This window comes from Gavia stellata, chromosome 3 (assembly GCF_030936135.1).
Source record: "Gavia stellata isolate bGavSte3 chromosome 3, bGavSte3.hap2, whole genome shotgun sequence".
NCBI classification, from domain to species: domain Eukaryota; kingdom Metazoa; phylum Chordata; class Aves; order Gaviiformes; family Gaviidae; genus Gavia; species Gavia stellata.
In genome coordinates, this window is record NC_082596.1 from 95,226,552 (window position 1) to 95,246,775 (window position 20,224).

Sequence of the window (20,224 nt, forward strand, 5' to 3'; positions counted from 1 at the left end):
CAATGGTACCAGAAAACCTGCATACATAATATTCTACTACAGTACAAATAGTACTAATTTTCTGAGTGTGTCAGATAAGCAGAACAGTAATGCAAACAAAAGGATTATATGGGCATCATCTAATCAACATTACATTAATTTAGCCCAGAACATGGCAACGTATTTTACACGCAAAAAAAAAAAATTATTTAAGACTTCTTAGAATTCCTCTCACGTTCAAAAAATAAATATTGGTACTATACTATACTACCAAAGATCTTCAAAAAATAAATGCAATTCAGTTGATGTGGTACTTACAGTTACATACTTTGGAAAAAAATTAGTTCCATTTTGCTGGCGAAGAGAATTATAAAAAGCTGTAAGCAGAGGAAGCTAACCCACTGAGATAAATATGATCTATTGAACAAACAAAGCTTGGCATAAGTGTTTTCCATAGAGGGAAAAACCCACAGTGCATCTCTAGTAGGCACTTAACACAAAGCCCCACTTAGTACCACAAAAATTTATGTACCAGTTCTAATGCACACCGGGGGCAGTAAAATTGAACTGTGCATCTTCGTTCTAGTTTAAAAAAAACAACCAACAAAATCTACTTTCACACACACACACAAGCATTTTTAAAAATCTGTGATTACTACGAGAAGTGGCAGAACTTTATACTTTTCAATATCTGCAATATACACTACATTTACAGTGTATTTTTTTATTAAAAGCTTTTAAGGACATAAGTATTTGACCTCATAATGAGACATATACACAGCTCAAAATGAGCATTATGACAGCAATTTAAACATTCCCACAAGTAGCTGAAGAATCCCATTTCACGCTTTTGCATTACTTCATATTTACGTTCACTGCAGGTACAATCCATGTTGTGACACTCAAGAGACATGCATTCTCTGCAGAAGGCACGACCTGAAATACTATTATAAAATTGTTATTTAGGACTAAACCAGTTCATTGAGCCCTTCTCCGTAAGCCCCCTTGTCACGGCAAGCAGAGACTGGGGGAGTGTGAAGACAAAACATTTACGGTCGCCTGCTTGCGCTTGCTGACTCAGAAGGCGCTGGAGCTCGGGGGCAAGGAGAAGGCCTTGCTGTAAAAGCCTTCACTTGTTCTTTATAGTATTTTAGGGAGTATTTAATTAAAAGATCAGCACTGTTCGAGAGCCTAGTTTATTTAATAATGCTATTTTATAGTAAGTAAGGGACAACTCGGAATGATGGCAGGTTTGTTCATTCCGTTAAAACCACGATTTAGATATGGACAGCATTTAAGACAATCAGCTGTATATAAATTCATCCACCAATGAAGGAAGCTTCTCTAAATCGTAAGCATCAAAGAGGTCACTGATGCCTTCTTCATCCCCAAGGCTCAGCAAATAATCTTCCTGAAGCAGAGGAGGCAGCAAATTCACAAACGGTCCTTCAAAGTTTGAGGGAATTTGGTCCTCGGTCTGCTGGAGAAGGTTGGCTGGAGAAGCCAACGGAGAGATTGTTGCCATATTTACTGAGCAGTCACCTTGTCCTGAGTTAGCAGAAGCCACTTCTAGAAGGGGAGGGAGAGAAAAAAATAAAGATGACATGTTTAATCTCATTAGAAATAGTACACACTGATCAAACAAAGTAACCACTGCGTAAAGGGCCCTTCATAAAGGATCATTTCAACAAAAAATGGCCTCCATATAATTTCTAGCTTGTTTTTGATATGTTACAAAGGGCTGCTCAAAAATACGCATGTTGCTATCACCACTGACTTTTTCTACTAAAAAATTATTTTACAAGGCTTAAACAACTACTGGGGAAAAAAAAAAAACAAATCAAGTGTAGTGAGAGATGCCCATTTTTTGGCGGAACTCATGGCGAAAGTGAAAACTGTCTGGGCAACAGACGTCATCAGTGACACTGCGTAGCTGCCTGTACCCATACACAGGGATTTCTGCCTCTGGCGTTGAGGCGAATCTTTGCTGCTCCCATCTTGAAAATGCAAAAGGAATAAAACTGTTTGTTTCTTCAATATTGCACAAACTTAGTTCCCATAGTTCCATCTGATATGCAAATATGAAACTTATTTCTCTTCTGCATCAGTTGTTTAAACATATTTCCCCCTATATCAATCAGACAGGCACAGTGGAAAATAGATACCTTAGCTTTTCGCTTCCTAGAAAAATAAAGCCAAAAAATCAGAGCTGGATATCTGAAGTTTAAAATGAAATCTTCAATAAGAGCACAAAGGAAGGCCGTTAGTATCACAAAGAAATATTTTTACCTTTGGAAATGGTTTTGGAAATATTTCCGTTGTGGTCCTGACTATAGGCTTTCATTGGACTGAGGGCATCGTTCTCCTCTGGGCACAGGTAAACTTCAATAGGTCCTTGAGTACTAGATAAATGTATCAATGCACTCTGCTAACAAAACACACGTCAGTAAGGTGTTACACCAGTGAACACGACAGAACATTGACGACACCGAGTAAATTCTTGTTGGGGTGCGAGTGGTGGAACACATTGTTTACTAATCAAAAGAACCTGAAATCCCCCCTGGATTTTTTTGAAGATGTGAAAGGCTTGGCTGGTGGCTCTTGTAGACTGGAGAGAACATAAAATGTTTTCCCCCATCTGTAGCGCAGACACCACAGCAGCCCATCATTTTATGTGTTGTATCATAACCAGAGAGGTATAAAGGATTGAACTCCTAACATTTTCTTGCAACCATAATAACCTGGAGCGCACTGATGTAACGGGACTATGGGATGCAAGTCACAGGTTTTGTTACTATTCATAACATTATTGGATGTATTTGTGTAAAGGTTTCTGCTTTATAAGAATGCCAAAACATCCTTCTCGCTCACCCAAAAACCTTCAGCACTAATTCCCACTGAACTCAAATAGCTGTATGTAAGTTCCCCTGTTTATCAGGGAAGTTTTTCCAAATAACAGAAGAAGAAAAAAGATGTCATCTTCTTCACCCAAACTTGTTTATATAAGTCTTTCTGCCCCCTCAAGGCAGCACCTCTACTTTTGATGGTGTTTCTGAATAACAAGAACTCCTAATTCATCTCAAGAAATTACCTTTTCTTAACTTTCACACACTGATGCAATACAAGAAGATGACACATATAGACAGACAGAAAATCTGCAAAGTTTCTCGTGGTGTTATGAAAGAAAATCATGAACGACTCCAGTTAAAAATAAACCCGCTCCGGCTGTATTACATTAATAGTTTCAAAAAGCAGGAGTACGGGCATTATATACCTCTTTGCAGACTTCTTTCAAATACATTTTATTGTGCCCTTCGACAAAAAGTTCCTCGTGTTATTTGCGTTCTGACAGTTACGCAGCATAGGAGACAGCATTTACAAATACAGAGAGCAACAACTGAACAGGGATACCCGCGGGCAAAGAAAACAGTTAAGAGTACTTAGGGCAACACTATAGATAATTAGAAAAAAGGAGATGGGAAGAGCAGGAGTTGGGGAAGGTACTGTTGAGTGACTGAGGTATGCAAAAAAAGACACTGAGATGTAACTGCAAATGAGAGAAAGAAATAGGACTTCTACTGCCTGAAGCAGAAAGTTAAATGAGTAAGTTGGGTATAGGGGATAAGGGAGGTCTAGGCGCTACTTTTAATGATTGTGTGCGTCTCCCTCTACCCGCCTGTTTTCACTGAATTCAAAAATCAAAGCGTAATGCCTAGGGGAAAGAAACAGGAAAGCAAGCAACGATAACAGTATATATTTATGGATACGGGTAAAAGACATCCCTTCCTCACTGCAGCGAAATGATTTATTCTTCTGAAACCTGCACCTAGGTTCAAAGGGGAAATGAAGGACAACGGCAGGGCAAAAAAGGATGGACACCATAACAGGACTAAGCAAGTAGAGAATAATCTTAGGGAAAGAAGCAACAGGGAATCCAGAGTCTGGTCCTGCCCGCCCGGCAGCAGCCGGCCCCGGGTGTGGTGGAACCAGCCCGGCGGTAGGGATGCAGGAGTAACACAGAGGTATGAATGCAGCACAGGGCTTTCTGGGGTTTAGCCCTATGTCTAACTGCTCCCTGAGAGAAGAAATTACGTACATTTTTGAATCTCTAAAGCAGTGGCTCGTGCAAATTATTCACCTTTGCACAACGTACTCGGGTCTGTCATAACAACCGGGAATTGTAAAGCAGCGCACTTTTGCCACCAAGAGATAAAATCCCAGGAGCAGCTGAACCATGTGGTTCATAAACCATGAGAGGAATGAAGAAAAGTAAAGCTACTCCCTGAGGGTATCTTCAAAGAAAAGCCACCTGAAGCATTTTTCTCTGCAACTGTGACATCAGCTAAGGGAAGGGAGAAGCAGCTAAGCTACCCTAGACGTCTACCTAAGGTAAGGAAAAGAAACAGAATGAGGATGAAAGAACGAGAGCCAGACATCACACATACAAAAGCTGGCACTCAGAGAGAGAGAGACTGTGGCTTGAGTAGCAAGGGGCAACAGAAGAGGGACACAGATCACAGAATCACTAAGGTTGGAAAAGACCTGTAAGATCATCAAGTCCAACCATCAACCCAACCCCACCATGCCCACTAAACTATGTCCCACAGTGCCACGTCCACACGTTCCTTGAACACCTCCAGGGATGGTGACTCCACCACCTCCCTGGGCAGCCTCTGCCAGTGCTTCACCGCTCTCTCAGCAAAGACATTTTTCCTAATATCCAGTCTAAACCTCCCTTGGCGCAACTTGTGGCCATTTCCTCTTTTCCTGCCGCTTGCCACTTGGGATGAACACAGACAGCTTCAGAAACAGACATACTTATAATACAATAGGAAAGGAAATCTCCATCCCCTACAGACTTCACGATAGCAAACAAAAAGTGCGCTAGCAGAATGTACAACGTTTTACACAGACGTGTAAAATCAGTGTCAACGAAGCAAAGATGATGATGGAAGAAGGAAGGGAAACAATGGATTCTAGGAGTAAAACACACGTTTCTACAATAACTAACACTTCAGAAAAGAAAATCCTACATGAAAACATATGTCTCAATAAATTAGGATATCAATAATATGAGTCATCAAGATGCTTAAGGCATTGAGTTAGCCATGAATTTTATAACGAAAACTACACAAAGCTAAAAAAAAAGAAAAGCTGAATCTCCTAAGAGAAAGGTTTTACATGGTTACAAACAGGAAATTTCAACTGTCAAGGAAGAGCTGCTCTGTACATAAAGTATGGCAAAAGAGAATAACCTGTAAATAGCGTGGATTACTCTGAAGGAACAGTGGAATTGAGAAAAGGAACAAATAATGATTGCTTTGTGTAAAACACTTTTTAAAGATTCCCCTTCCTGTTTTTAAAAAAAACACTTCCAAAGTTTATAAGAGAGAGAAATATAGGACTGTATGCCAGTTATAATCCAACCTGGGCATCAGTTACCACAGTAAGACTCAACACACTTGCTCCATCTATAGGAAAATGATCTATAACCTGGCAGGAAAAGCCAGGTTCTCCTTACCTCCACTGGGTCAGGCACTTCAAGTCTTGTTTCTGGAGGAGCTTTCACAACTATAACAGTTTGGTCTTTAAGGCCACTAATTTTTCGAATATCTTGATACGTCACATAAGCTAATGTAATCACTGTTAAGGAATTTTCCAACCCAGTTTATAATGCATTCAGACTATTAGAAGAGGCATAATTCTTTCAATCATTTTTCCATTTTCTCATGGCTATGTTGCTTTCAGCCCTAAGTTTTCTGTTCTCTACACTGGTTGTGATTGCAGTGAAACAGTGTGAGAATTTCCCTTTGATCTAACAGCTGGGGCCACTACCAAGTGACAAAGGGGACTCTTCGTGCCGAGCCCTCTCTCTTCTCCTTTACACGCGTAAAGCTACATAAGCTAAAGCTCAACAACCCGCAATTACTCGCAGACTGTGCGAAGCACAATTTTTTTTTCTCTCTCTCTCTTTTTTTTTTTTTTTTTTTTTTTTTTTTTTTTTTACACACCTGCTATGAAATGGCAGAGAACTGGAAATCACAGAAAAAATGTAAAGGAATTTACAGATGCGCATACACAATATATTTTTGAAGTCATCGATAAAGTGATAATGTCAATTTTCATTTGAGGCTTTTTCGGTAAACATTTATATATTCAGATATTTATTTATTCATTTATATTCTATGAAATTATTTCAAAAAACTACTTAAACAACTACTTTTAACACCTTGACAGTGCAGAAAGTTGATTTCCGCATAAGCACAGAATAAACGTGAACATTCTGCTGTTCAACATGAATTTGTCCAAACCAACGTGAGCGTTTTGGTGGGTTTTGGCACGGTGCTGCCTCACTTCCTGACCTGTGTAACCAAGGTGTCACAGAGCTTTTGGTCGCAAACTGTGAAACAGCCGTGATCACAGGCAAGCACTTCCAGCTCTTTGGTTTCGTCATCCGTGAGGTATCTACAACAGTATTTATGCCATAGAAATAAAGAGCCTAATTTATTATTATACCTTCGGGGGGTGTAAATGTGAACCATTTTGGTAAATGTCTGCTGTTACCATACAGTAAGACAAACTGCCCAAGCTCAAAACACCAATACATCTCACAGAATCACTAAGGTTGGAAAAGACCTGTAAGATCATCAAGCCCAACCATCAACCCAACCCTACCATGCCCATTAAACCATGTCCCGCAGTGCCACGTCCACACGTTCCTTGAACACCTCCAGTGACGGTGACTCCCCCACCTCTCTGGGCAGCCTCTTCCAGTGTCTCACCACTCTCTCAGGAAAGAATTTTTTCCTAATATCCAGCCTGAACCTCCCCTGGCACAACTTGAGGCCGTTTCTTCTTATCCTGTCGCTAGTCACTTGGGAGAAGAGACCACCACCCACCTCACCACAACCTCCTTTGAGGTAGTTGTAGAGAGCGATGAGGTCTCCCCTCAGCCTCCTCTTCTCCAGACTGAACAACCCCAGCTCCCTCAGCCGCTCCTCATCAGACTTGAGCTCCAGACCCCTCACCAGCTTCGTCGCCCTTCCCTGGACACGCTCCAGCACCTCAATGTCCTTCTTGTAGTGAGGGGCCCAAAACTGAACACAGTATTCGAGGTGCGGCCTCACCAGTGCCGAGTACAGGGGCACGATCACCTCCCTACTCCTGCTGCCCACACTGTTTCTGATACAGGCCAGGATGCCGTTGGCCTTCTTGGCCACCTGGGCACACTGCTGGCTCATCTTCAGCCGGCTGTCGACCAACACCCCCAGGTCCTTTTCTGCGGGGCAGCTTTCCAGCCACTCATCCCCAAGCCTGCAGCGTTGCCTGGGGTTGTTGTGACCCAAGTGCAGGACCCAGCACTTGGCCTTGTTGAACCTCATACAATTGGCCTCGGCCCATCCATCCAGCCTGTCCAGATCCCTCTGCAGAGCCTTCCTGCCCTCCAGCAGATCGACACTCCCGCCCAACTTGGTGTCGTCTGCAAACTTGCTGAGGGGGCACTCGATCTCCTTGTCCAGATGATTGATAAATATATTAAACAAGACCGGCCCCAAAACTGAGCCCTGGGGGACTCCGCTTGTGACCGGCCGCCAGCTGGATTTCACCCCATTCACCACAACTCTCTGGGCTCGGCCATCCAGCCAGTTTTTTACCCAGCGAAGAGTGTACCTGTCTAAACCACGGGCCACCAGCTTCTCCAGGAGAATACTGTGGCAGACAGTGTCAAAGGCTTTGCTGAAGTCCAGGTAGACAACACCCACAGCCTTCCCCTCATCCACCAGGCGGGTCACCTGGTCATAGAAGGAGATCAGGTTGGTCAAGCAGGACCTGCCTTTCATGAACCCGTGCTGGCTGGGCCTGATCCCTGGGTTGTCCTGCACGCACCCTGTGAGCGCCCTCAAGATGAACCTCTCCATAACCTTCCCCGGCACCGAGGTCAGGCTGACAGGCCTGTAGCTCCCCGGATCCTCCTTCCGGCCCTTCTTGTAGATGGGCATCCCATTGGCAAGCCTCTCACACCTGACTTGGACCAAATGCAACGCAACAGGTCAGGGGGCAAAACGACAGGTCAGCTCTCAGGCAAATGGCTTTTATCGAGGCTTCTACCACTCCTTTAGTAAGGTTTAATACGGTTTGCAAAGGCAGAGTACAAATTACAGCAACAGTGGCTGCCACTGTATGAACAACGGAAAGGGTTGCATGTTTTTCAAATAGAACGACAATCTTCATTGCTGTAGCTCAAAGCTGGGCATATCCCAAAACACTCAAGGTAGCGATCAGTTACTGTCTGATTCTACTGAGGAGGAGGAAGCACACAGCCAGGGCACAAACGCTGTTTTGGCACTACCTAATCACAAGGGAAAAGAAAAACATTTTCAAAAGCAGAAACTTCGCCTTCAGAGATGGAGCAAAGGAAGAGGCTTCCCAGCTCCCTGAGTCTTCAGCAGGTCACCTCACGTCAGACCTCAGTGAGGCGAGTGAAAGACCGTACTGGGATGCACTCAGATTCGTCCCCAGGTGTCACACATCCACATTCCTTCCTCAATAACCACTAGTATTATCAGTAACCTTAGTCACAGAAGGATTTGGGGAATACGCCCTCCTACATCCAAAAGCACGAGGCCAAGACGCTGCTAATGCTGATCCCTCCTCGCCCATCCCCAAGAGAGCCATCAACTGCAGAGCAGGGAGCTCTACCACCACAAACAGCGCTAGAAAAACAGAGAAGTGTAATGCTCGGTTTTGCTTTGCTTAAATCTCTTCATGGATGAAGGCAGTGCTGACCCTACTCCCTACGCCACTCGGTGGTCTTGCTTTCATATGCATTTTGAGATGCAAGCACAACCAAAAGACAATATTTACATCATTCACATTACTTTTTACTGATGCTCCTGTAGTTATTTCCTATCCTTCAAAACAGAGAATAAGTCCACCTTATTAGATGCTCTTTAAAAACTACTGACTATTAGAAGTAATAAAAGTTTTCACATCAGCATTTAATAAAATGCTCTCTTCTGTTGCCAGCAGGTGGGAAGTCTAGTGAAAATGAGAATTGGTTACTCACAAGGGGTATTAGCAGCCAAAACACCAGAAACCTTATGAACCTTACGCAACTGAACATTGCTATTCCATTAAATAATTAAGTCTGAAATAGACATTTTGAGAGCTCATAAAACCTTTATCTATGATATTCCACTACAGATTCTCTAACCAGAGGAATCTAAAAATTTGTTGTAAGTTTCAGACTAAACTGACTCCCAACTTTATTTTCTTCTCTGTGTCTGGAATTTATATACGTGGCAATTTAATGTAAAAATAAAAAAATATTAAGGAGTACACACACACACAAGTCTTCATTACCTTAGCAAAGACTTTGCATGCCTTTATAATTTCTGCACACATAAAAATGGGGTTTTGCTCTGGGCTCAAAAGAATCGAAAGAGCACAGGGTTTGGATGTTGTCACTCATTAATCAGCTAAATTCTTGGTTCTGCTCTATGTGACCATGGATGTAAATGGGCTCTTTCATACACCACCTTCTCCTTTGTTTTTTTTTACATTCCAGAAGGATTACAGGTGCAAGTGGCTTAAGTAACTTTTATCTAGAACTACATTAAAACCCATTATCCAACTTCTGGAAATTTCTGATGCTTCATGTCACATTACTTAGACGAATCCTCTTTGTGTTACAGAGCACAGCAAGGAGACTGACCACCTCTGAGGTTTCGAGAAAAAGGATATCTCTGATTCTCCGAGTCCTCTGTTAGCAGCTTGAGGTCCAGGGTGCAGCTTTGGATCAGCTCATCCAGTTTCTTCTCTTCCTGAGTCAGTTCGGTCACCTCCTTCGTGAGACCCTGACGCTGTGCCAGCATGCCACCGTCCTCCGACAGACTGCAGCCCCTACGGATACAGAGGGGGAAGACGCCCTTTCAGCATTTGTAAAACCTGACCCTGTGCTACGGCAAAGGGAAGAGACAGCCTTTTACAGTGCAGATCAAGTCCTCGGCTCCTTCTCCCGAAACCTGCCCATGGGGAGTCAACATCAACTACGCTTCCCAGAAAAAGCATCTTTTTATCACGCCAACACATTTTGGAACTACCATCAAGATGGAAAAGCCGAATATTTCTAAGCTCTTCCAAAATCTTGCTCCTAACTCGCCTCTCCTCTAACCACACCCTGAAAAAGGCCGAGAATGGCAGTAGGTAGAGATGTGTACCTAGAACCTACTCTGCTTGCAAAAGCAAATGACTTAATCCAGTATTCAGACAAAATGCTGGTTTCTAGTTTCCCTGACAAATGCTATTTATACACTGAAAACCTGTCTAACAGAAAAAGAAAGCTTTATCCTGATAGAAGGCGTTTTGGATGATTGCTTGGAGCAAAGTGTGAGAATGGAAGGTGGGAGAAGAAAAATACTGCCGCTCTGTGACAGTGAAATCAGCCAGCAGGAACGGAAAAGGATAATGAATACTCACATCCATTGAATGTTGTTTTTGGATTTTTTCTTAATGAGATGGATGCCTTCCAATACATTGGTGATATCGTAAATCCTCCTTTTTTGCACCTTGAGGACCTCTGCAGCTCTGTTCAAATCTAAGACCCCATCAGGAGATTGGCTCAGCAACTGAATGAACTTCTTTGTTAGAAGGCCAAGTGATGTATCATACCGAGTCTTTTCTGAAGGAGATTTTGGAGCTTGGCAAGAAGAGAAAAAAACCAAAACAGATAAATCAGTTTTCTCATTTTGGTTCCGAAAGCAGCATCCAGAAATGAAAGGATACATATTACAGATATTTCTTTCATTTTTACTAAAGAAATCTCTCAAACCTCTGCATTAAGACACAACTTACCACTGGGTATTTATTTGTATTTCAAGATGTACTTTTCCAAAAGTCACAGGTACATGAGCAAATACATACATTTTTTTAAATGCAAATATTTCCATTAGTCTGATGGATACATATAGCAATATTCTACTTAGGTTTTCACTATGTGAATTCTTAAGAGTATTTTTAGTATCTATTTATCCTGGCAGCAATACCAAAAATTCCCCTATGACTCTCCTTCATCAGGCTGATAGCCAGCTTTCATCAGGGTTTGATTTTCCCCTCTTGTAAGATAAGTGTTTCACATGCAATTAAGCAGGACTTAGGTGTACTTCAGTGGGTGAACACAATGACAGATTCCATCAGCGCCAGACTCCACGGCACGGCGTACAGAAAACTCAAGTGAATTAGAGGAGATTGACTCAAGACACAATTTGTAATCATCGTTTCTCCATAACCAAACAATGCTCAAACTGGACAAGAGTATCCACTTCTTTTAAATGAGAAGTCAGCAAACGGCTTGGATCTTACTAGACAACTCGCTGTTTTCACGCACAAATGTAGCAATAGATGAGCTTTTACGAGTTTAAATACGGAGATCAGAATAATTTCTAATTCTAAATGTTTGAGGACTTTGTGTCAAGGGAAATGAGCCAGCCATGATTAGAAGTCTGCTGGGCTGGTACATCTCAAACCTTTCATTCGCTTCAAGTATTATGCAGGATGGATCTTGGGCTGATCTGGTGGTCATTTTCATGTGCTTAAGGTTCAGGTCCCCCACTTGGTTGCAGAAGTCAGTCGAAACTGAAATCCTACCCGAAAGCGAACCTTTAGGCTACCCTGAAACATTTTGAAGGATATGATGGCTTTTCAGTGAAAACCAATTCATTGCCCGTTTGCAAAGAGAACCTGCTGTATCTGATTCTTTGGTAGCTTCAGGGCTTGTCTGCATGGGGAAATGGAGGGAAATTCCTATCAATTAGGCGACCTTCTGAATTTAGACCAGGGTGATTTTTGTTTGTTTGTTTTAATTTGGAGTTTGGAAAAGAATAAGAGGATCAGACTGAGAAGGGCAAGAGGCTACTTGACCCCCAGCTAAAAGGGGACGTGCTCCTGGTCATGCAAGGAGGTTCTCTGTACGGTCTTAGCAACACTGCAGCAGCATCCTATGGTACTTAATGCCTGTGAGAACGCACTTCGATTTAAAACGGACTTCATTTAGCTTAATGAAGTTTAGTTTAACGAAAACAACTGTGCTTGTTTAACTTGTCCGCATTAAGTTCGTATCTTCAGCTAATTTCACTTTTCCCATCTGCCTCAGCAGAAACAAGACTTGGACTGGTGAGGAGGGACAAGTACCCCTCCGCACCTCTTGCTCTCTCCCATCACTACCACTGCTGCCCCAGTCCTCCTCTTTCCCCATTCCCCTCCCTCTGCAAGCCTAACTCTCCTGTGAAATCCCCCAGACAAGATGGCAAGGCTATACCCCCAGCGCCCGTTGCAAGAAACCCACCGCCCGAGGCAACGCAGACGGGCAAAAATGAATACTTGCAGCAACTCCGCAGCGGCAGTAATAATCTAGTCGTACCGCAGGGAGAGAAGGCAGCTCACAAAAAGCAACGCTGCCGGGGCACAGCTACCGCCCTTTGCAAATCCCTGCCTGGGGGAAGAAGCCCGGCCCATCAGCTGCTGTAACTCCAGCGAGGAAGGATGCGGCTGGCCCCATTAGCCCTGCCTAATAACTGTGCGTTTGAGCCCGTCGCAGTATCTTCATTCCTCAGCATCTACCTCTCCTAAACATCCCCCCTTCGTGTCCTTGGCTGAAGAGGCGGCCCTGGCCGGCGAGGCCGCAGGCTGCCCGGCGGGCGGAGGGACAGACCTGGCAGCCAGGAGCCTCCGCGGCCTCTCAGCGGCTCTGCGCCCACCGATCGACGCGCGCCGCAAACCCGTTGCGTGCTGCTGGCTGCGGGGGCGAGGATGTTGCACGCACATCCGGGCGAGGACAGTAATAAACACGCGTCTCCAGCTAGGTAACGCAGCCTGTCGTGCTGGTTCACTCTGATCTCAAGCTAGTAAAATGAAAAACTGTGCCATACAGCGTGTTACCAGTTCCCTTACTTTTTGGACTATCTGGACTTCTTGTCGCAGCTCTTCCTTTCCCCTTTGGAGTCTTTAGTCCTTCAGCCAGATACTGGTGGCCACTTTCTCCTAGCTCCAGCCTTCGTTTTGCCTGTTAAAAAAAAAACAGTATTTTTTTTTTAATTGATGGGTTGTTAAGAAGTGTATTTCGCTTTATCAAACACAATATTGGGGTTACAGGCAAGGCAGACAGCAGTGAACTTTTCGCAGCAAGGTTCTGTGTCAGTACAGGTTCATACCCCGTATCCATCACAAGGGAATCTGAATATTTATGGGAATCCAAAGGTGGGCTTCAACGTTTCACTCTCAGAGGTTAGGTTGATGGTTTTGTTTGGGAAATTTAGCAATTTTTTTAATTTGAAAAGCTGAGTGACAGTTGTATGACCCACTTCAGTCCAGTCTGGACCTTTTCAAATACATACGAAAAATGTCTACCTCCACTTGAGTTGAGAACATTTCAGTTAAGAAAACCAAAGACAAACGCTCAAGCACACAGGTATGCACCCACAAATCTACATTTCTTATGAAAAACTCCTTACATCCATTGAAGTCTGTGCACAGGTAGTATAAGTGCAAGGGGAAGGAAAAATGTAACTTGAAAGGATGGCTTTGAGAGGACGAGTAACTTCCACTACTGTAAGCTTTCCATCAACGACATACGAGATGTGACATCAAGAGCAGCATTGGACAACTGTTCTCCTCTGCTTGTCAAGAACTTTTGTCCTCATTGAAAGCACAACCACTACATTTATTTCACATTAACTAGCACGTTTGCACTAAAGCTGCCTACATAAAAGCAAGGTGGAGCAAAAGTAGTATCAGAAAGATGATGCCTGAAAATCAGCTAAATGTTGCATTCAGCTCAATGGAAAGCTGTGTACACCTTGAATAATAGAAATCATGAATGACACTGTTAAACTGTGCAACACACAAACTGCAACCAAAACCCCCACCGATATGAATTTTGTTCCTAGACAGAAACACAATCTACTATCTTTGGAAACAATTCTATACCCTGCCGTGCTACTCAGGTTACCGAAACTAAACCTGGGGATACTTGTTATCCTAACAATAGGAAGGACATTACCTGGGAAGACACAGGAAAAAGAAGAATAAGAAGTTTTACATCTAATGAAGTTTAGCCAAATAACTGTTTCTGAAGAACGTCGTTTATTCAATTAGGTAGAATAATTCAGAGTATTTTATTTGCTTGCTCTTTAGACTTGCCCCAAAGGGTTGGATCATATTCTGCTCCTCAGTGAGCCAAGATAAAATAAAACGTTCCGCTATGGAGTTGTAGACAGATATTTCCATATTGTGGATTTAGCTTGTGTGTTTTACTTAGGGTCTGTGACCAAGAGAGGCTCTAAATAAATTAATTTATATGCGTTATTTATTGATAGCTCGCTAACATCTTTGTACTGGACTCCGTTTGCAAACCTCAAACTTATTAAAAGGCGAGTTAAAGCACATGAAACGCGTGCAAGCCCTCGGTGTAACAGCATGTGCAGAGTGCTCAAGCCACTCTTCTCTATATTTTGTGCGAAGGGGCAAGGCGCTAATTCCTTGGCAACAGAGCAAAACCGAACTAGCTGCATCCTTCTAACCGGCACCGGGCAGCCCATGGGTGGCAGCTTCTCACGGCACACAACACCTCTGCTCCGCTCCCCGAGGCATCGGCTCCGCCATCCGAGGACACAGATTTTAAAAAGGTCGGCTGTTAACAAAAGCGTCCAGCTAATATGTTTAGCCAATGTAATTGGATTAAATTACGATTACAGCTATTCCAGAGGGAGAAATACATTTCACACTTTTTTTAAGTAAGTGTTTTTCCACCCTGAGCACTGCAAGAGCAAAGGAACGAGGGGTGAAAAGGGAACAATCCAGGGCGTGGGAAGACTAGGCCAAAGGGATACAATTAAAGATAAAAGAGAATCTCAAAACCAGGTGTGAGAAGGAGGGGAAATGCTAAAGACTTAAAATCCAGAGATTTGTAGCGGCTCTCTCCATCAGAGGAGAAACTCCGGTTTGGACTACACATCAACACTTTTTGTCTCAACTTGTTTGCAAGACACGACCCAACGGTATTTCGCCCCTGCTTTTGTGGTTAAACACTTACAACTTTCTCCTGTGAACTTCAAATAATCAGGTTTGGTAGCGAGAGAAGACAAACAGCACCTTTCAACTGCGCGCAGCAGCCCAAGCCCGTCCGAGTGCGTCGGGCTGTTACAAACAACCCGCTCTCGCCAGCACACTGTAGCTACGGGCAGCGCCGGACTAGCGATCGGCTTCTGCAAAAATACCACACGGCAGAGACAGCGCTACGGGATAGTTATTTTGTAGGGCACGAAGCATACAGAAAACCTGAAAGATACAGGGCAAAATATTTTAGAAGAGTTTAAAAGAGCTTGGTGAAGTTACCGAGAGGCGATTTCAGCAAACCCCGGGGGATGTTTAATTTCTGGCCAGATGTTACACGTCACTCAGCAAGTGCCTTCTTCCCCTTCCTGTTTTACAAACTTCATAACAAGATGCAGGATTGAAGTGGCATATTCTCTCAATTTCTTCTTCCCCAACTTACAGACCAAAGATTTTCTAGTGCCTTTTTCTTTGCACTAGACATCCTGGCTGACTCAGTTTCTCTCTCCCAACTCCAACATTGTTCATAGTGCTTTCTGATATCAGACTTCCATTGAGATGTCTCAAGATCTGCGTTCAGCAATAAGCAGAATCGGTAACCCTTTTCAAAAAAAATCTTGATTTGCATAACTTATTTCTGCTACAGGACTATATTAATTATTTGCAGTATTTGTACGAATTTTGTATTGTCTTCACTTACATTGTTTGATCAAGCATAGCATGCAGAATCTCTGACACGGTACGTGGGACCTGCTAAGAACTAGCAAGCCAAAGGACACCAGCACTAAGCGTCCCAACAATAGGGAAAGATAGGAAGCGTAGGGACTAAGAACTCTGTGACATGAAACTTGAGCGCAATAACTGGAAGTCAGGTTCCTCAGGGGGATCGTGAAAGGATCCTAAAGCACGTGGGGCAATGAGACAGTGAAGCCACAAATCCATACCTCCAGCAAGAGCCATAAAAGTAACAGGAAAGCATCCTATTGATCCGGACCAGACACCTCCCTAACCCCTTGGTGGAGACCTAAAATGTTTGGCACCAACTCTTTTGAGTTCATTTTCTCTTTCAATACTACAAGCAACTGCTGATCTAGATACAACTATAGACCCACCATGCAGTGCAGACCGCTAAAAACAGGGGGCACCTCGACTCCTATGTAGTTATGCTCTTTTAGCTTCAAGCCCTTTTTAAAAAAAAAAAACAAACACAAAACAAAAAACACAAAAGCCAGGTAGCTACCACAATTAACATCAGAGGCAAACCCACAAGAATGTCTTCATAAGAACACTTGTGTCTATAGGAAAATAGAACCTACTAGGATAAGCTAAGTATTTTCAAGTAGGCAGGACCTGATAAAATTCACTTTACAACGCTCAGTCTCAGGTATTAACTTTTAAGAAGAAGTTGGAGGCAGGAATGCTCAGAGAAGACTAGGAAAGGAGTAAACGTAGTTTATCATGAATTGAAAAAAGGGGTGGAAAAGGTACAATCAGGAAATTAAGCCCATCCCTCTTAATGGGCTCTTGTGACCACACAGCTACCCCACAGCTGCTGCCACCACCTCTTCTCCCGCATCCTCCCTCCATCCCCGAGCTACCCCGGCTCTCCAGGTGCGGGCAGCGCCTGACCCCGCAGGGAGCTGGCTCAAGGGGTCACAACCAGCAGAAACCTGTCCTCCAAGACAGAAGCGAGGCGTTCTCTGCCGGGTTAGTCCTTGCTAGGCGAGTTATCTGCACTGAGGGGTCGCAAGCAGCAGCAGCGGGACACCCTCCATCCCCCTTGGGGCATCAGCTTGGCATTCGAGTGGCTTCGCTTTTGTGTCACGTAGCAACCAACTTCGGTTCTTGGGGAAAGAAGCTGGCACCAATTAAAGAGAGAAGGAAAAAAAAAGTCGGAGCGTTACCTCGTACGAGCATACCAGGCAGCAGAGTGGCACGCATTAGGCAACAGCCCGCATGGGGTTTTGTCAATAGCGGAGAGGGAAGCGCCACGGTGGGGGACAGCCAGCCTCGGTTTTTGAAGATTGCGCCGTGTCAAACCAAAGCCTTGCCTTCTATGAGGCTTCTATTTCTAACTTTGAGGGCAGAAGCAGGAAAATGTCTTCTAATTCTTTCCAATGATAAAACCACGGAGCATAGCTTTGCCAAACTACGTGCTTTTGAAATTTTTCCTGCTACATGTCTCCCTCAGCTTTATTACTGGACACAAGACGGTTGCACCGTTTGCAAGAGACAGAACTAAGAAAAATTCCATTACCTGTGCCACCTTCTGAAAACCCTTTGTCTGAAATACTGCTGCACCCATTGTGCTTTAGCAGGCACGAAAAGTTTGGCAGAAGGATGATCCGAGTCCGGCACGTGCCTTTCTGTTCCCTCAAAATCCCAAATGTAAGAACACTTGGAAAAGCACAGCTGGTACATTTTTAATACAAACATTAACAGCCAAATTCCAACTGCAAGCGCCACGGCTCTTAGGCCTGCCCTGGCTATGCACGTGCCATCTCCCGGGAGGTCCCGTCCGGGATGAGACGCATCTAAGCCCCCCACTCCCCGAGCGGGCGTTCAGGGGGTGTCAGAGCAGCAGCCGTCTGATTTAAATACAAAGGGACAAAAGTTGAACTTGGAACGAGAGCGACGGTAAACCGGGACAAAGTCTGCTGATACAGGGACAGAAGATTAAATAACTTACGCCAAAAAAAACGGCGCGAGGAGTTGGAAAGCAACTCCCGTTTAGGGTTGACTGAGCAGGGAAAATCGGGAGATTGTAGATGACCAAGCATAGCAAGGAATAAATTGCGCGTATTAAGCGATAACGGACGGTGAACCAAGCAGCAAGCCAGAGACATGCGTCTCAGTGCTCCGCGTCGGTGTCTTGGAGCGAGGACAAAGTTGGGCGAGTTAAGCGAGGGCAGATGACTGAGCCTGGCGTAGTCTCTTGAAGATATTACAATTGCTAGGGGCAGATAAAACAGCAGCTTTTCTGTATGTCGCCACAACACTGATATTTCTGGGGAGGGGATGCGAGCCTATCCAGAGAGCACAGATAAATTTTGACCGCAGCGAGGAAGCCGTAGCACAGATGCTTTTAACAATCCCCACACACTCTCCATGGGCTTTCCTCCATGTTTTCAAAATTAAGCAGTCGCTTAAAAATACAATTTAAAAGCCGAGGTTCTGAGGCAGGAACTCTAGAAAGCTGTTCTGGAGGTCAGGAGCTGCAGAGAAGAAAGCAAACACCGTACATGAAGGGGTAAATTAAGCTGGAGCTTGACGAGGGAGGAATACAAAAGAAGCGAAGAAAAAAAAAGACACCTTGGGGTGAATGCACAGAAATATTCATATGCTAGGGAAATGTCTCCGCTGAATGAAGAAGAGGCTGCGCCTTTGGGACGTGCTCAAATGAACGAACTCGGGTACGTGGAGAGCCCCGAGAGGGCTGTACCCAGCTGCGGGCACGGCAAACGCTACTAGCACCAGGAGAGACCAAAAACCGGGGAGAGGAAAGCAGAGGCGCTCTCGGCAGGGATGGGGCTGAGCTCTGCCCGTCAGCTCACGAGCAAAAAGATGCAAGAGGACTATCAGAGTTGCTGCCTTCGGACTCCTCGGGACAACTCCTCATTTCGTACCTATTTCTGTTGAGCAATGAGGAGCTAAATTTGCAGCCCAAACTGCTGGAAGGGAGAGAGATTTCAGTTTTCCAGGGAGAAATATTTATCCCAGTGGTCTACACACAGACACCAGTAATTTGTACCACGCTACCCTTGGTTTTAAATAGTTAATTCTGACAGTATAAAACCATAACAAGGGGTTTTAAGAAAAGAACAGGAAGATGAAGAAATAGCTGGGAATTAAACTATTTGCATGTAAAAGACAATAAACGAAGTATGTTCTTCAAAGGGGGGTTTCTAAAAGTCAACTCTCAACTCTTCCCAAAAACATTATTTCTCTGTCAAAAGTATGCATTCCCCTACTACCCTACAGAGGAACAAGACCAGATATGGCACTTGAACGAAAACACGACCTCAAAATTAAGTTTTACACATAGCTCGTTCATTAGACTGAGATAAAAGCATATTAAAAGATACACAAAAACCAGTGCCTTGAAAATTGAATAAATTGTAGAACGAACAAAGAGAAGAACAGGAGTCTGAAATATCACTACTCGTTAGTCAGGATTATTAGTTGAGTGACAAGCAGCCGGTATTTAAAGTAACATTTAAAGAAGCATTTTAAAGCATATGAAAACAGAGCTTAGAGAAATCATCCTGGCCAACCTACTCCAACACAAAAGCCCCAAATTTTCTTCTCAGAAAATGGCAACTGTAGTCAAAAGGAGACAAAAAATCCTTTCCACGATACCAATTTGTGTGTCCTAAACTATCAGCTTATTTTTCAGCTTATCAGGTATCAGCTTATCAGTTTTGAGTGAGGGAAATTCTTCTCTAGCTCCTATATTGAAATGATTCATTCAGCTACAGTCGAATAGCTTGTTTTTAATGTAGAAGGATATTAAAAGAAAATCCCCTTTGTATGTCTTAATCAGGTTTATCATTCAGTAAGAGGCACCTCACAATTATCAAATTAAACTATGTCCTGATCATCTGCAGCCCCTCCTCATTTGACCTCAGGGCATTTGACCCTGAGAGCTGAAGGCTGACAGTGTTACTCTGGTGAAATTTCTTTCAAGGCCCATCCTATTTGCATCGATTTTCCATTTTCACAATTCCCTCAGAAGTATCGGGTGTGTCAAGGAAGCCGTGAACCGTGAGCGCTTAAATATCAAACCGTAAGACTTATATTTAGCTCAAAAAAGTTAAAATGTGGGTGGCCAAGTTTCAGCAGCAGGTTCTTGAGCCAAGCCGGAGGAACCTAGCGATGGCTTTCCCTTCTCAAGTTGAATAGGCCAGTAAGTAAGAAGTAACACATGTGTCATGAGTGCCTCCCAGTCGTTACTGCAGAACACCACACCATGCCATTTTTAACGCCCACTGAAAGGAATACATTAGCTTTCAGATACGCTCAGCATCTCGGTCCTGTCTGAAGAGAAGAACAGTTGCAACCGCTTTTAGATGAAACGCTATGACCTGAACCAAACCCAAGAAAGCAGCGAAACGTAGCCATGAAAAGCGGTGGTTTC

The 20,224-nt window shown here is 43.8% G+C and overlaps 1 protein-coding gene across 1 annotated transcript in view; it reads right to left on the reverse strand.

Annotated features, from left to right (window-relative positions):
- Positions 1-996: 996 nt before the first annotated feature.
- Positions 997-20,224, reverse strand: part of E2F3 (E2F transcription factor 3) — a 42,578-nt gene continuing 23,350 nt past the window's right edge. The window contains exons 2-7 of the mRNA XM_059815479.1: positions 12,928-13,039; positions 10,459-10,678; positions 9,724-9,882; positions 5,501-5,615; positions 2,269-2,407; positions 997-1,548 (exon numbers count right to left, since the gene is read on the reverse strand). Of these exons, the coding sequence (XP_059671462.1) occupies positions 1,283-1,548; positions 2,269-2,407; positions 5,501-5,615; positions 9,724-9,882; positions 10,459-10,678; positions 12,928-13,039 (1,011 nt within the window). The 3' untranslated portion in view covers positions 997-1,282. The remainder of the gene's footprint in view (positions 1,549-2,268; positions 2,408-5,500; positions 5,616-9,723; positions 9,883-10,458; positions 10,679-12,927; positions 13,040-20,224) is intronic.